The sequence below is a fragment of the Lactuca serriola genome, chromosome 2 (genome assembly GCF_051521515.1).
Source record: "Lactuca serriola cultivar US96UC23 chromosome 2, Lser_US96UC23_V15, whole genome shotgun sequence".
NCBI lineage: Eukaryota > Viridiplantae > Streptophyta > Magnoliopsida > Asterales > Asteraceae > Lactuca > Lactuca serriola.
This window is the reverse complement of record NC_136409.1, coordinates 61,791,819-61,809,199: the sequence shown is the minus strand read 5'-3', so window position 1 is coordinate 61,809,199 and position 17,381 is coordinate 61,791,819. Positions and strand designations below refer to the sequence as shown.

Below are 17,381 nucleotides of genomic sequence, written 5' to 3'. Positions count from 1 at the left end.
TGGACCTCTTTGGGTCCAGATCTAAAGCATCAACACAAAAAGAGGCCAATTACTCCATGAATCATTCCACAAAGAAGCCCTAACTCTAAGATTTACACCAAGGGCTGAGAAAGGAAAGAATGGTTACCTCAAATGAAGTCTCTGGACTCAAGAATCACTGGATTAGCACCTCCTTTGGTCACCTCTTGACGGCCATAAGCCCCTTTAAACGCTCAAGGAATCTTTTAGGGTTCTCTCTGGGGTTAGTGGCCGCGAATGACGGCCATAAGCCCCTTTAAATAGGTCTCATACCCTGAAATTTAGGGTTTCATTAAACAGCGTGGACTCGCCGAGTCCGGACGCGAACCCTTTCCCAAACCGCGATCATACTCGGCGAGTCTCCTCACAAAACACCAAAATTAAGAAGAATAAATAATACCTGGGAATCCAGACTGTTACAGTATAGGCCTGTCCATCCGTGAGTTCTTTGTAGGGTTATTATATATAGATACTTGCATGCATTCTTTAACGTAAGATTTGATAGAGATTTTTATAAGCGTTTACGTTCTTATCTTTTGTAACCCTATAATCCTCTACAGCGGAAGTTCTTCATCGAGCTCTGCTGAGGATTGAGTTAATAGAATCATTCGACTCATTCAGATCCATTCTTGTGGTTTTGTGTTATACTGTTATTACTTTCTTGATTTGCCTGTTAAAAGATCTAATCGATCAAGAGTATTATAAATTCATCAAAATTCAAAATATGCTCATTGTTTACACATTTTGTTTTTGACATTATGTGTTTTGATTTTATGAAACTGTCAAACGGATTATATGAAATAAAATGAACATGTTTTTTGACATTCTGATTGAATGAGCATATTGTATGAAACATAAACATATCAGAAAACCACAAACAATTTATTAGATGTAAACATGAATATATCAGAAAAACAAACATAAAATTCATCAAACCATAGTTTTATTATACTAAAATGAAACTTAATAATAGCATATAGTTCATTAGAACATACTTTTATTTAACCCAAATCAAACATAATAATATCTAAAAACGTCAAATTTGATGAATTTCTTGTAGTTCTATGCTTTCATCAATCCAAAAGGACAGTTCCTGCTATCATGACCGAATCCAAAATATATTTTACATCTTCTTTTTTCCTTCACAACAACATTCACAAGATTGTTTGGATCATTGACATTACCCATATCCTTCCCGGGATTCTGATCTTTATTATCCTGCAAGATTAATAGATTTTATACATTTGTATATGAAAAAACAGTAAAAACATATAAATATGAAAGAACAAAAATGAATACCTGGTTCCGATTTCCAGTATGAACATCCATCGATTGTGCAAAACAAATTATTGAGCAGATAATGGAATCGATATTTATGATCTGTATGTGGGGGACGTTTCAATCAGATATATAAAGAAATTCAAATTAATGATAAGTAAATCAACCATAAATCATTGTCTAATATAAAGGGATAACAATCAGACTAAATAAAGAATTAAAATGAAAGATTACATAACTACCCATATATATTTAATTACATAATTAATAATTTGCTAAATTGTGATTGGTGCATCCATTCACACAATATTTGTTGGAAACATTTAAACCTATATATATATATATATATATATATATATATATATATATATATATATATATATATATATTAAATTGATTTTTTTCAAAGCATTAAATTTATTTAATTTTAATTATGCAACTATTAACCTAATATACATAATTTACTAATTTAAATATATTATCGGTACAAACTATTATCATTTTAATGCGAATTATCAATCTTGTCTACTATTAAACATAAAACATAAGTAAAAAATTTTATTCAAGATTATATATAAGTATAACCCTTAATATACGCTTAAGACGATAGTAATTTCAATAAATTTATATTTTATGACAAATAATTTCAATATTTATATCAATTTATTGTAAAAATTATTATATTAAAGAACATATATTTTTCAATATTAAAATTATACAATTACTTTTAAATACAATCAGATTTTTCTATGGTGGCTAATAATAATAATAATAATAATAATTATAATAATAATAATAATAATAATAGTAATAATAATAATAAACGTATATAAATAAAGTTTTCCGTCTCTTTTGGTAGCCATTGCGCTTGTTACATTTATTTCAGTCTCATCAACTGGTCCACCGCAACCATGGCAAAGTTACTGTTCCTCATACTCCCCATCCTTTCCTTTGTCGTACCACACCATGGGTCCGTCGAGTTTTTCCGTCAACCACCACGACCACTAGTTTACACCCTTCACGATGGTCCAAAATCTCATCCTCAACAGGTCTCCCTTCTTTTCATATGAAATTAAGCTTGTGTTGTTGTTGTGTCAGAACTGATACCCATAATGATTTCATTTAAAATTCAATGACGAAATCTCTAATATCTTGTACCTCTTTAGAATCTTGTTTATATGAAATGGGCTAAGTTGTATTCCTTATATTTCTTAGCGCAAACATTGGTTTAATTTAATGATAAGTTGATAACCGTATTATTTTTAGGTGCATGTGTCATTGGTCAGAAAGAATTTCATGAAGGTTTCATGGGTAACCGAAGAAACTGATGTGCCCTCTAGAGTCGACTATGGAAAAGTTCAGTCGAAATATGACTCATCAGCCACCGGAGAACATTCGTCCTACAACTATTTCTTCTATACTTCGGGGGAGATCCACCATGTCACAATCGGACCACTAGATCCGGCTACCACCTATTACTATAGGTGTGGTGGCTCCGGACAAGAGTTTAACTTTCGAACACCGCCTGCAACCTTTCCCATCGAGTTTGCAATTGTTGGTATGCCTGATTCACATCTTTATATAGTGCAACATGTAGTATTTTAATTTTTTAATATTAAAAAAACATGTGAACTCAGGTGACCTTGGACAAACGGAATGGACAAGCTCAACCCTTGCCCATATTAATGCAAGCAACTACGACGTTTTGCTCCTCCCTGGTGATCTATCTTATGCAGATTCACAACAACCACTTTGGGACTCATTCGGGCGTTTGGTTGAGCCATATGCAAGCCGAAGGCCATGGATGGTGACAGAAGGAAACCATGAACAAGAAATAGTCCCGATCATCTACCCCAATGGGTTCAAAGCCTACAACGCGCGTTGGCCCATGCCACATGTAGAAAGTGGTTCTGAATCAAACCTATATTACTCATTTGATGTTGTGGGAACTCACATCATTATGTTAGGTTCATACGCGGATTTTAGTGTTGATTCGGATCAATATAAGTGGTTAGCAAATGACGTGGCTAAAATTGATAGATCAAGAACACCATGGGTTATCGTGCTCCTCCATGCACCATGGTATAACTCCAATCTGGCTCATCAAGGAGAAGGTGAAAGTATGCGGGTAGCAATGGAAGAGATGTTGCGTAACTCCAGTGTTGACATGGTTTTTGCCGGCCATGTTCATGCATACGAACGATTTGTAAGCTCTAAGCCTTCCCAGATCCGCAATAAATTTTCATAATGGACTTATCTTGGTAATAGTGTAAAAGCTACGGGAGGTTTTCTTTTTCATGTTTGGGGATTTTTTCTTACATAGAAACTAGTCATAGAACAAAAATGACCCATATCCTATTTTCTATATTATTTTTTATTGGACTTTTAATTTTCGTAGCATGTTCACTTATAAAAGTTATTATTTCAGAGTAGGGTGTATGACAACAAAGTTGATCCATGTGGTCCAATATACATAACCATTGGCGATGGAGGGAATAGAGAAGGTCTTGCCATGACGTAAGTGTCTAAAACTCTCCTCGTGAATGCTTATTTATCCGACCCTTCAGGTCCAGTATACATTAAAATCCGTGGGTTACTTAAGTCTCTTTTGATGTCTTCATATGCTAATGTTACTATGCTCATATATATTTAATAAACTAGATACAAAGAGCCTAGCCCTTCAATATCACTTTATCGAGAGGCAAGCTTCGGACATGGTCGATTGAGAATAATGAATGAGACACATGCTCATTGGTCATGGCACCGCAACAACGACTCAGCATCATTTGCCGCAGATAATGTTTGGTTCAAAGGTTTGAGCTCGGAACCCTCATGTAGCCAAAAGATCCGAGGAAAAAAATTTCAACACGATGAGCTTTGATCTTCTTGTAACCATCATTTTATACTTATGTGGTTTTTCAGATTGCCTATATTTTATGAAATTGATCGACGCTTAGCTTAGGAAAAAAATAATATTGTATAACTTTTAACCATCAACAGAATTTGGTATATAAAAGCGTAAATATATATATATATATATATATATATATATATATATATATATATATATATATATATATATATATATATATATATATATATATATATATATATATATATATATATATAGTATTCCGTTGAAATAGGTGGGATTTATACATACGCATCCATCTTATGCTTGAAGATGGGATTGCTTATTTCACCTCTTTATTCGTTTATACAAATTTCACACATAAGTACATATATTTAGTGTTTGGCTAAATAAAAATTATAGTGTTTATTAGGTTAAATAAAAAGTTTTCAATAAATTGGTTTATCCTTACTTATTTGAAACACCTTATTTGAATAGTAAAAAACATAATTACTTATTTAGCCTAATATGCCTTGTATCATCGATAACTTCTCTTTTTCACTTTTCCCTATTTTTTCCTTCACCAAGATCAGAGAAATGTTGGTCTCCTACTGTGTTTTTCACAAGGCTCAGGTTCCATCTTTTCATCTTATGCCTTTCTTTTTTTCATTAACATCGTATGGAAGCATAATATTAATATTAAAAAAAGAGAAGAAGGCATAAGATGATAAGGCGGAAACTCAGATTTATGGAATACAATATTAATCATAGTTTACATATTATATATTGATTCTTGGTCGGTTACTATATTATATTGATTCTTTGTCATGGGTACTCCTTTGATAACACAAGCAACCTTGTATAAAACATTTATTAGTTATAAACTAACCTTCGACGTATTAAGATTTCATCTCGAAATGTGTGAATTGTTGTTTATCTTTTCCTGTTTGGCATTAACTTAATGTTTAATTTTATTTTGTATTTGGTTATTGTTTGTACAACAAAATATATAAATTTTTGTTTTTCTTTTCCATCTACTTTAAACAAGCAGTTAACTTTTTTTTTTCGATTGGGCAATTTATGATTTTATATATTGATAGTATTCTTGGTTACTTCTTTTAATGATCTAAATCACATGTATCTTTTTGTTCTTAAAGAGTATGTGGATGTATTTGTGTGTGGTTACGTGTATGAAAAAACTTGCTCATCGGTCCATTTATATAAGGCCATGATAATTATAAATCTCAAAAAATTATTTAATTATATCCAGGTAATGGATGCAATAATACTATATAATATTATTGCTAGTGATACCTCGAGCAAATGGGGACTCATTCTTTCGAGTTCATCATAGTACCGATCATTCACTACTATGAAACACGTTATAGGACTTGTTAAATAGGACCTGGTTTTTGGAAAAATCGAGATATGTTATGAAGGAACATGGATTTATAAAGAGAAATGCTATATGATCCGGTTCAACTCAATGAACCCGGCTGTATGTTATACTCAAGTAACACAGTTACCAACATAAAAATTGGGGCTTTTAGCTATATGGGTATGTGACCCAGCCTCTAGAAAATAATCGAGTTCTATTACTATAAGAGACACGTTCATGTAGCTATATAACCCATTTTTAAACAATCAGGCTTTTTGACTTCTTTTAGCAAATATAAATGTGGCTTAATTAATGATTGAGCTTAAATATACTAATACCACTCCGTAGTCGGAATGTAAGAGTAGGAAAACAAAGACTAAATTATTAAATTGACATCAAAACTATTGAAAATTCCTCACTCGATAGTCTTGAAACTTGGCACATGTAACATTGAGTATAGAAAAAGTGTGCGTTAAAATTAACCATTGACTTATAAGTTTTAATTTCAAGGTGAAACACTTTACTACGGAAAAGAACGCAGGAGTAGCTGATAAGTTTTTTTCAATGCTAAGACTTTAATAATCAACAAACACCAGCAACGGGTAGATGGAAGCAAAGCATACAAATCAAACAAAGTAAACAACGATCTACAAGAAAAACATAAGAAACTAAAGTTCCAAACAACAAAGAACAATATTAAGCAAGAACAAGATCCCCTCCTCCTATGGTAAAAAGGTCTAAATAGTGAAAATCTAGTCCACCGACAACCTTCATAGCAAGACAAGCCAGAACAAAAGGCCAACTTTACAAAAGAAACATAAATCTTCAATCAACAAGCACCACATTTGAAAAAATCCAAGCCGGGTAAAAAGGTTAAGAAATGGAACAAACAAAAACCTATTATCTTGATATTACACAACAACCAGAAGCACAAGCAATGTCGGAGGAAAAAAAGAATGCAAACCAACAACTCTAGAAAACACAAGAGAAACCAATCAAGAAAACACCCCCACAGATGCAAAGATAAACCTAGTTGTTAAAACGTCAAAAGGTAGTAAACAACTCAGCAAATCAACCTTCTTCCACTAGGATCCATAACAAGAACACCACAAAGCTAAACCACGAGGTCACCCCCAAAAAGAACTAGTCCAATAATGAATGCACGAGCGGTCTCATAGCAAAAATAGACCCATCAAAACTAAGAGTAAAGCTATAAAGACCAGAAACACATATCCATTCAAGATAGAACCAAAAAGTGAAATCATACATAAATTGAGAAATGTTCATGTGAGAAAAAAAAATTAATTTTTTTAAAGAATAAAACACCATATAGATAAACAACTATAACTTCATCCCAAACACTAGTTGAAATTTTTTCACAGGGCCGGTTTTAGGATATTTTGGGCCTAGGTACAAACAAAAAAGTGTTAAAACTAGTAAAAAAATGGATTATTGCAAGTACATTGCTCAATGCCTAATTTAAAATCTTAAAAACTAAAAAGTAATAGACTTGTTTGTGTGTAAAAATGGCATAACAATAAGATTTCCATATACTACAATCAAAAGTCTCTTGGTTTGATGTGACATCCTCATTTTCAAGGTCAGTAAACACCATTTTATTTATGTTTATTTTAAAATAAAGTGCTCTTTATATTGCGAAATTTATCACATAAAAATAATTTCGAAGAAATATTTTTCATTGATTGATTAAAAAAATTTGGATGCCATAAATAATATCAGAAACATAAGCATAAACATAGTCACTACTGACCTTACAACATCTAACGGCCTATATTTCATGGATTCTCTCAACAAATCCAAACATCATATATCTTCGTACCGCTACCTGTGATACAAAGAAGCTGAGTGGGTAAGGTTGGAAAACCTGGTGAGTACATAGGGTTTTCAACCCACAGTATTATAATTAATTTGTTATAATTATATATATATTTTGCATCAAACAAATAGCCTGATTACCCGTTCCCTTTAGTCACAATCTTTAATCCTAAATCGATGATCTCAAGGGACCTATCATAGAGGATCTCTAAATTGATAATACAACTTCGAGGATTCCTTATCAATATGTGATAATAAGACAATCATGGGGTGAATAAAGTATCTATGAGAATAATTCTTTCATACCTACAGTTCGTAGTCGTGTTTGTATGAAGTTCCTTAACATGTACATGTTGGGCATGCCCATGTATAACTTAGTAACACTTACATGTTGTGTATCTATCCGCATACTGTTCATCCATTCCTATAGGTTGTAGACCTCCCCGTAAACAATTTCATTAACATCTACAGGTTGTAAACCTGCTCATGTATGATCGATTAACACCTACAAGTTTTAAACCTTCCCGTGTATGGCTTACAAACATCTACAGGTTACAAGTCTATCCATGCTTGACTTATAAACATCTATAGGTTGTGTATCTGCCCATGTTTGACGTGACTTGTCTAGAACAGTCTGTGTTCATCATCAATACCCTGCTAGGTAACTATACTACTAATTTGGTAGTACTATAAAAGTTCGACCTCTCTTTATTATTTTCATCTATCTTTACCCTATACTACCCCATATGTTATAAGTATAAAAATATATATGGTTAAATAAAAATTAGCTCATACAATTTCATTTACCACATAAGGTTCCAATAACGATTATAGGCACACATGACACTTAATTATCTAAATACTTCATATATATATATATATATATATATATATATATATATATATATATATATATACTAGTGGAGTACATGCGGGATGCGGTGTCACTAGCTAGTTCCTCTCAGAATATAGTACCTTTCGGCTTTTTGGCGAACTGTTTTATGCTAGATAGTTCCCATTTTGCATATAGTTTATGGCTAGGTTCATTGCTCCACAATCCGGTGGGACGACATTGACATGAGATGGTGATAAACGACATTGACATGAGATGGTGATAAAGAGAGAACAATGTCATATAATATAGGGGGTAGGTTAAGGTATGGGTCAAATTTAAGTTTTAAAATTACACCAAACAAATAAATAATAAGTATAAAAAGAAAATATAAAAAGACAATAAAGATATTTTTGGTTCACTAACACAAAATAAAACTACACCTTTGGAATGTTCCTAGTTAACAAAATATATTGAGCAAATATAAATAATATTTTTGGTTCGGCATGACTAACCGAAAATAAAACCACACCATTGGGATGTTCGTAGTTAATATATATATATATATATATATATATATATATATATATATATATATATATATATATATATATATATATATATATATATATATATATTGAGCAAGTATAAATAATATTGCAACCCATAGGACCTTTCGTGTAATTTACTTATTTAATTGACAAAAAATATGTATGTGTAGAAAATGTTGTATAGAATCTTATTTGTTAATTAATCTTGGAAGGACAATAAACATTTCATTGTGGAATTTATAAATTAAACTGCCACTAACAAACATTGCATTTGAACAGAAAAACAACGATGTTAGGTAAATCATTTACATAGATAAAGTCAAACCACGACTTGTAAAGTTAGGAGAATGAAATGTAACATTTTCAAAATTAATAGATCAAAAGAACTACAAACTCTAAAATAACCATTTTTTTAATATTTAAGTTTTAGACTAAAATCGATGTTCCTGCTTCATTTCTTATATCAGATGTTCATGCTGCTATGATGCTTTTCAAGTATTTTACTTTTTCTTTTCTTTGTTTTTTCTCTTCTAGATTGTCCCTCGTATAAATTGTCGTTGAATTGTTTTCCTACTCCTTCTAATCGATGTGAAAACAGTCAATCCCGAGCAAGCTTTCAAGTTGTGCTGTTTAACATCACTATTGCACAATCAAGTATTGATATGGTGCTTTTTTAAACGTAAAAAGTTGTTCATGTGCTAATTCAAATTTGGTTGCTATAAATTTTTGGTGTGACATTTTCAAAGAAGCAAAATATAGTTGGGTTGTTGTTTCACACTGATGTCTAGATCAATTCTTCTAGAATATACAAGTTGGATGTTATTTTAGGGTTTATCTTGGTAGCTAATACTTTTCCTTTCACTTTAGTGACATTCTTAATATGTGCTTCGTAGCTAATACTTTCGGTTATTATGTTTGTTATATGCTCGCTTGTTTGTTTGTCTTTATAAGATTTCCTAGCCATTATAATAAAAAATTACCTTTTAAATAAAAAATTCAAATAAAACTTTAGCCAAATCATACAAAAACCTAAAAATACAATTATTGTTTAGGTATAACATTACAAATTTCCATATATAAAGATCAATGATCTTTAGGACACAACTAAACAGCACAACCCATTAATGAAATATTTTGAAGAACAAAAATATTCATTCCGCTCATCAATAAATAATAGATCAAAAACCTATATATTTTTAATGAAATATTTTGCCTTGATATCACCTTAGTTGATGCTAATGACCTGCAATATCGTTCGCAAATCACTAGTTGCTGTTGGAATCTTATTTTGAAGAGGAAAATCTTTTCTGCTTTGATAAATTTGATCTCATCTTGTAGTTTTTTGTTGCTCCATCACACATATTTTCTATTTTTAATATGAACAAGATTGTTTTCTATCTTGATATCCAAAATCTGACTATCAATGTGCATTTTTATTCAAATTTGACAATAAAGTTGAGTAGGTTCTCACGGCTCCAAAAGATTATAGAAAACTTTAACTTTGAATGTGCATTTTTACTCAAATTTGACAATAAGGTTGAGTAGGTTCTCACGACTCCAAAGGATTATAGAAAACACTAACTTTCAATGTGCATTTTTATTCAAATTTGACAATAATGACTATACAAAAAACATGGGATTAAAGAGTAATAAAGTCTATGCAAAAAAAAATGTGGGACCAAACAGTAATACTTCGCATCAAACTGTGATGAAACTACCATTTATTGTGTCTTCAATAATGTTTGCCTCAGGTTCGAGCCTGCAAAACCTCATATATTTCTATGAGGACAAACCCTTCACTAACAGGATTTGATATTTGTTTAACGAATTAGTGACTTAATTGCAAAAAATGGAATAGAAACAGACTCCAAAACAATTAAAACCTATGTTTATTAAGCTTTTCTAACTTGATTAAGCTCAATAGTTAAGAAGCAGCGTGCATGCAATTGGGAGAGGAGTAACATATGGAAATGAAAATAATAACACCTTTCGGTAAAAAAAGCCAAATTATTTGGGAATTCGCCAACCACTGTTTCATTTATAGACAAAGTGTTTACCAAAATCCCTATTAATTAATTAAAAAAAATAAACAAATGTACCAACAATTTCTAAGGAGATACACCTTGCTTGAATTAGGAACCATCGACATGGATTTTTTTTTTTGCCTCCACACATCAGTAGATCAAATGGATTGTACCAAGTAAAAACAAAATGATTAGCATAAAGGCATTATATAACATAAAAGAAAAATGCTTATAGTGCTCGATAGAAAGTTAAATAGAGACTCACCTTTTCTTCTCACATTTCTTACATTATTAAACAATAGCACCTACGATGAAATAATAAAAATCAAATAACAACACAATCGAACCAGATAAATTAAAACTTGCAAAGAGAGAGAGAAGGAGATATATATATATATATATATATATATATATATATATATATATATATATATATATAGAGAGAGAGAGAGAGAGAGAGAGAGGTCCAGTGGAATTAAAGAAATTTGGCAAAGAAAGAAAGCAAACCAGGTACAGAAAGAGATAATACCTAGCTTCGGTTTTCGAAGGCATCGACGATGGTGGAGATGGTGATTGAAGGGAAGAACCCTAGCTATTCTGTTAAAACAGAACCCCTAATTTCTCGATATGGGATAGAGTGTTCATTGATCTTCTTTGTTTCATGCTCTCCTTTGTGGTATTCTTCACCTATAAGAGGTGGCTTACGGTGATAGTAATTGTGAGATATAGACTTTCTTGAGGGTGACTTGCGACAGTGGTATGGTGGTGAGTGACATGAGATTGTGGTGGTGACTGGTGTGGTGATGCGATAGTGATGAATCCATGGTAGATGGTACTGCGAGGGGAGCTTAGATCAATGAGAGAAAAAGAAGAAGAGGAAACGGAGGTGCCGAGAGAGAACGACAATGGTTAGTGGCAGACAGAGGTTGAGAGTGACTTTTAAGAGACCGAGAAACCGAAGAGACTGGTAACGAAGAAGGGCACTGGAATTTGATAAACTTTTACATCTTGTATATTTTGTTTACGGAAAAATGAAGTCAGTTAAATATTGTTCTTATAATTGATTTAATTTGTATATTTTTATTATTCAATTAAGTCCTAAAATAATCGTATTCAATTTAGCTTTTTTATCCAGGTAATCCAATTTTAAAAAATTACATTTTTGGCCCAGATTTCAAAATTTATTACAAATTTGGTCCAAAAATTACACTATTGACCCAAATTTTAAAATTAATTACAAATTTGATCCTAAATTTAACCTTTTTGTTTAAATTTTAGAATTTTGTTATAAATTCATTATAACTTCAGTTTTCTTTTTATTTTTTTTTATTTTTACAAATTTTTTCTCAAAATTTTTTTTTCTAATATGTTTTTTCTTTATAAAATCATTTATACAAAAAAAAACATTTTTTCACATAAAAATCTTATATTTTCTTTAGGGAAAACTGCAATAAAGCCCTTACGTATTGGCTTCATAATCGATTTAGTCCTTATACTTTTTTTTATTCAATTAAGTCCCAAAAACCGGTAATCATATTCAATTTACCCTTTTTACTGGACAACAGGTCATCCAACTTTTAAAAATTACATTTTTGGCCTAGATTTCAAAATTTATTACAAATTTGGTAAAAAAATTTACACTTTTGGCCTAGATTTTAAATTTTATTACAAATTTGGTCAAAAATTTACCCTTTTGGCCTAAGTTTAAGAATTATATTATGAATTCATCATAACTTTAGTTTTTTTACAACTTTTTCTCAAAAAAAAAAATCGAATATGTTTTTTCTTTATAAAATCATATTTATACAAAAGAAAAACATATTTTCCCATAAAAAAAATTACATTTTCTATATAAAACCTTTTTTCAATTTTTTTTGTATACGAAATACCTATTTATAAAATTAGGTATTTATAAAATACATAAATAGACGTATTTAAGAATTTCGTTTGACATAATAAATTATATTTTACATTTCCATTTATAAATCTTTTTGATAGCTATATAAACAATTATTTGTTGTAGTTTACATGGAACTAATATAATATGTAATTAAAACCGGTTTAATGAAAATAACATAATATATAGTCAAAAGAGATCATATTTTCAAGCGATGATTAAAATTAAAAGGGAGTATAATGTTAAACAAAAAGAGATCCTATTTTGATTCTTTTTTATATATTTTATTTTTATCTCTTTTTTGTAACTGATTTTTCGTTATGCTATGATTTAATTTAATTTTGTTATAACGTATTCTAAAATAATTAAAAAGAAAAATAATTAAGGCTAATATAATATGGATGAAAAAGTCTCAAAGGAGAAAAAAACTCAACAATCATTTAACATGGATTCAATGGTCTTGATTATGTTTCTGTCTGTTGAATCTAGAGACATACTTATTTTATGATATGAAAGTGATTAAAAGCAATTCTTTCATTTTAAGTGTTTTTTTGTGTTTTAAAAGATAAAAGGTTTGTAGATATTTCCAAAGAAGGTTTGAAAAAAATATTTACTGTTAAAATAAATTATATTTAAATAAACTAATTTTCATAACTTAAAATAGTTTTTTTTCTTAATTATTTTTCTCAATAGTTATCTGTAGTTAATATAAAAAAAATAAATTGCAAACTCAAAACAATTTTCATATATAAATAGATTCAATCAATTGATTTAAATTGTTTTCAAAAAAATTACTACAATGCTATGTATGAGAAATTCATGAAACCATCTACAAGACAAACCTAATTTTATAAATAGGTATTCATATACTAAAAAAAAGGTTGTATATTGAAAATATAGGATTTTTTATGGGAAAATATGTTTTTTTTGTATAAATATGATATTATAAAGAAAAAACATATTCAATTTTTTTTTGAGAAACAAGTTGTAAAAAAACTAAAGTCATAATGAATTCATAACATAATTCTAAAACTTGGGCCAAAAGGGTAAATTTTTGAACAAATTTGTAATAAGATTTAAAATCTAGGCCAAAAGTGTAAATTTTTGACCAAATTTGTAATAAATTTTGAAATTTGGGCAAAAAATGTAATTTTTGAAAGTTGGATGACCTATTGTCCGGGTCAAATGGCTAAATTGAATATGATTATCGGTTTTTGGGACTTACGGTGTGTTTGATATAGCTTCTAACTAGATCAAAATATAGACTGGGTCCGAAAATGTCAATTAACGTGTTTGTTATAACATTAAAAAGCCTGGACTCAATCCATGAGTTAGGATTCGGTCCATTGATTTCTCCTAACTCGGTCCACAACTGAAATCTCAAGGACCGGGAACAAATACCAATATGTCTGTTTTGCCCTACCATCTCAACGCAAGAACAGACAAGATCACACACACTGCACAACGAGAACTCCTTCCTCCGTCATCTTCTTTCTTTTAGGTATGACGTTTTTTCTTTCTCCACCCTATTGCAATCGTTTAGTCTTTCTCCAAAACTTTCAATCGTTTCTTACTTCTCATTTACTTACATTCATCCTTTTTCAATCGTAATTTTTTAGTTTTGATTTGCTTTCATTCATCTTTCAGTCAGCTTAGTTGTTGGAATTTTGCCATTTTTTTTTATAATTTTACATCAATGGATTCTTAACTGATTTTCTTCTAGGGTCTATTTTACTACCTTGATCTTAATTTGAGTTTTTAGAAAGACACAATCTTCCAGCTGATGTTCGTGTTAGATCCAAATACAAGGTTTATCGGTATGTGTTTGGTGTGCTTGCATTAGTTCTCCTTGTTGCAAGGTAAAGTTGTAATTTTGAACTTAATTGTTATTGCCTTTTTATTAAAGTAATGAGAGTTTAATATGTGAGTTGCTAATGCATATTTACATTGGGATTGATGATCTTCTTTCATTCCAATGATTATTAAAGCGTGATGTTTATTGTTGAAGTGAATGGATACAGTCAAAATTGATCATGGATGAAGTATTCAGATAATTCGTTATTGATTCTTGGTATAGATGTTCTTTCATGATCAACAATTTTGTCTGATATCTTATTTGAGATTAGTCAAAAACAAAAATATATTAATAACTAGACCTTTGGGGTGCTAAAGATGCAATGTTTTTTCTTATTTCATCAAAGAATAAGAGCCAAAATCAGCAACCAAACATAAAAGTGATCATTTAGTGTATTGCAAGGTGAATGTTTGTGTTAAATATTGTTAAAAAGTATGAAACTTTTTAATCTATGAAGCTAATCAATATGATTATCTAACAACTTATGACTCTCAAATTAAATTTGTTTTGAATGTTTGGTGTTAAGTAGTGCAAAAATGTTTGTTAATGTAACTAAAACCCAAAACCCCAATCACAAGCAAATATTTTATTTTTTTTTCTTCTTTTAATCTTGATGTTCTTGATATTATTGCATATATTAATAATGTATTTTGATTAAACAAGTTTTGTTGGTGGTTATATAGATTTTGTGGGCAACATAATCATTTTGCACAGTCAGTCAGATATAAAATCAAACAAAAAATTTTAGTCAGAAGTTAACTCAGTCAGAACTTCTAATCCAGTCAGTTTCTAACCACAGTCATCTCTAACCCAGTTAACAACTATCAAACGACCCCTTAATTAAATAAAAAAATATAGGGACTAGATCTATTATGAGGCCAATGCGTAAGGGCTTGATTGCAGTTTTCTCTTTTCTATAAAACTTTTTTTTCAAAAACTTTTTTGTATACGGAATTGATGAGGTAATTATCAACTTCAAATGTTATACATGAAAGCAACAAACTAATATACACTAAATTGTGCTTTCCTTACTATTAGTTCACAAGGTTTTTTTTTCTTTTTTTTTTTTTGTGATACTAAAAAGGCTAAGAAAAAGGAGCCACAAAAGTTTTTGAAATGTCATTAGTACAACACATTTTTTTTACAAGAAGGTTGGTTAATCGCATTACTTTACTATCTTCTACGTAAGTGTTCAAGTAAACTTACTCCATGAAGAATCATGCATTTGATGTTATATGGAAGTCTTCAAGTACAAATATTTATGAAGCGTGTAATGTATTGAGGGGTTAAAAGTGAACCAACTAAAAATACAAACATGAAAAAATTATATGAGGTTTGTTCTCATTGTTTTACGCATAAAAAGAGTCACGCAAATTTGATTAATTAGCTATAAAATGAAAATAATTTGTTTAGCTAAAACATCAACATACTTGTTTTTAACCTAAAACATCAACATACTTATTGTTAAACTGAAACCAATCAAAGTCCGACCAATAGCAATATGTATTTGATTTGCGCTCCGTGAAAGATAATACGTTTTCGAATTGAATTAATTCTCGAAATAAACTATTCGTCGCCCGTCGCATTGTGCGGGTAGACGGCTAGTGTGTGTGTGTATGTGTGTGTGTGTCTATATATATATATATATATATATATATATATATATATATATATATATATATGTTTACTATGAAATAGGTGTTTTTTTATATTTTTTTGTTTATAAATATGTGTTTGCATACAAATGTATTTATACTAAAATACGTGTTTGTATACATTTTTTTTTGTAAAATGCGTATTTGTATATATTTTTTTATAAGAAATATTTGTATGTATTTATGTACTTAATAAATACCTATTTTTATAATAGATATTTCGTATATAAAAACGTTTTTTTTTTAAAAGTTTTAATATAGAAAATATAAGATTTTTTATGTGAAAATATATATATATTTTTCTATAAACGTGATTTTATAAAAAAAATCATATTTGAATTTTTTTTTTAGAAAAAAAAATTATAAAAACAACTAAATTTATGATGAATTCATAACAAAATTCTAAAATTTGGGCCAAAAGGGTAAAGTTTGGACCAAATTTGTAATAAAATTTAAAATCTGTGCCAAAAGTGTAAATTTTGGACCAAATTTGTAATAAATTTTGAAATCTGGGCCAAAAATGTAATTTTTGAAAGTTGGATGACCTGTTGATCGGGTAAAAAGCTAAATTGAATATGATTACCAGTTTATAAGTCTTAATTGAATAATATATATATATATATATATATATATATATATATATATATAGGGACTTACATCAAAAAAGTTGACTATGCGGTACCACTTAACTACGATAACCAATCTACAATACGGTTGCTAGAAAATCCAATATTTCATGTTAGACCATAGCATGTGGAAGTGCATTATCACTTTATCAGAGAGAAAGTCTTGACGGAAGAAATTGAGATGCGACAGATCAAGAGCGACGACCAAATAGCAGACTTGTTCACCAAAGAGCTGAGTACTGGAAAATGTGAAGGTTTTCGTTGTCAGCTCAACATGGTACGAAGAATGGGGGTTAGTGTTGAGGGGGAGTGTTAACGATCATCACTAGCCCAATCGAACATATATTATCTAGAAGACTTTAGCTTGTTCTAGAACCCTCTAGAAGATTCTAGAACCTTATGGAAGACTCCGGAATATATCGGAAGAATCTAGAATACTCTAGAACGACATAGAACACCCTAGAAGGTTATGGATCATTCTAGAAGACGCTGGAGCATTCTAGACCTCTCCAGAACATGGTAGAATATTCTAGAAACATATAGAAGCATATAGAGTAGGTTAGATAGTTCTAGAGTTATC

The 17,381-nt window shown here is 30.0% G+C and overlaps 1 protein-coding gene and 1 long non-coding RNA gene across 2 annotated transcripts; one reads left to right on the top strand and one right to left on the bottom strand.

Moving 5' to 3' along the window:
* Positions 1-2,177: 2,177 nt before the first annotated feature.
* Positions 2,178-4,290, top strand: LOC145090315 (purple acid phosphatase 22-like). The gene is made up of 5 exons (XM_079028594.1): positions 2,178-2,345; positions 2,563-2,854; positions 2,934-3,502; positions 3,725-3,813; positions 3,958-4,290. Exons 1-5 carry the CDS (start codon positions 2,208-2,210, stop codon positions 4,175-4,177), a joined length of 1,308 nt encoding a protein of 435 aa, XP_078884720.1. The 5' UTR covers positions 2,178-2,207; the 3' UTR covers positions 4,178-4,290.
* Positions 4,291-10,709: 6,419 nt separating this feature from the next.
* On the bottom strand, positions 10,710-11,803 carry LOC145086300 (uncharacterized). The gene is made up of 2 exons (XR_013700370.1): positions 11,298-11,803; positions 10,710-11,073 (listed from the first exon to the last, which is right to left on the bottom strand). It is a non-coding gene; the product is annotated as an uncharacterized LOC145086300 (long non-coding RNA).
* Positions 11,804-17,381: the final 5,578 nt, after the last annotated feature.

Coding starts and splice junctions, on each gene's coding strand:
- LOC145090315 (XM_079028594.1), top strand. CDS start 2,208: ATGGCAAAGTTACTGTTCCTCATACTCCCCATCCTTTCCTTTGTCGTA. Junction 2,855..2,933: donor CATCGAGTTTGCAATTGTTG/GTATGCCTGATT, acceptor ATGTGAACTCAG/GTGACCTTGGACAAACGGAA. Junction 3,814..3,957: donor AGAGAAGGTCTTGCCATGAC/GTAAGTGTCTAA, acceptor TTAATAAACTAG/ATACAAAGAGCCTAGCCCTT.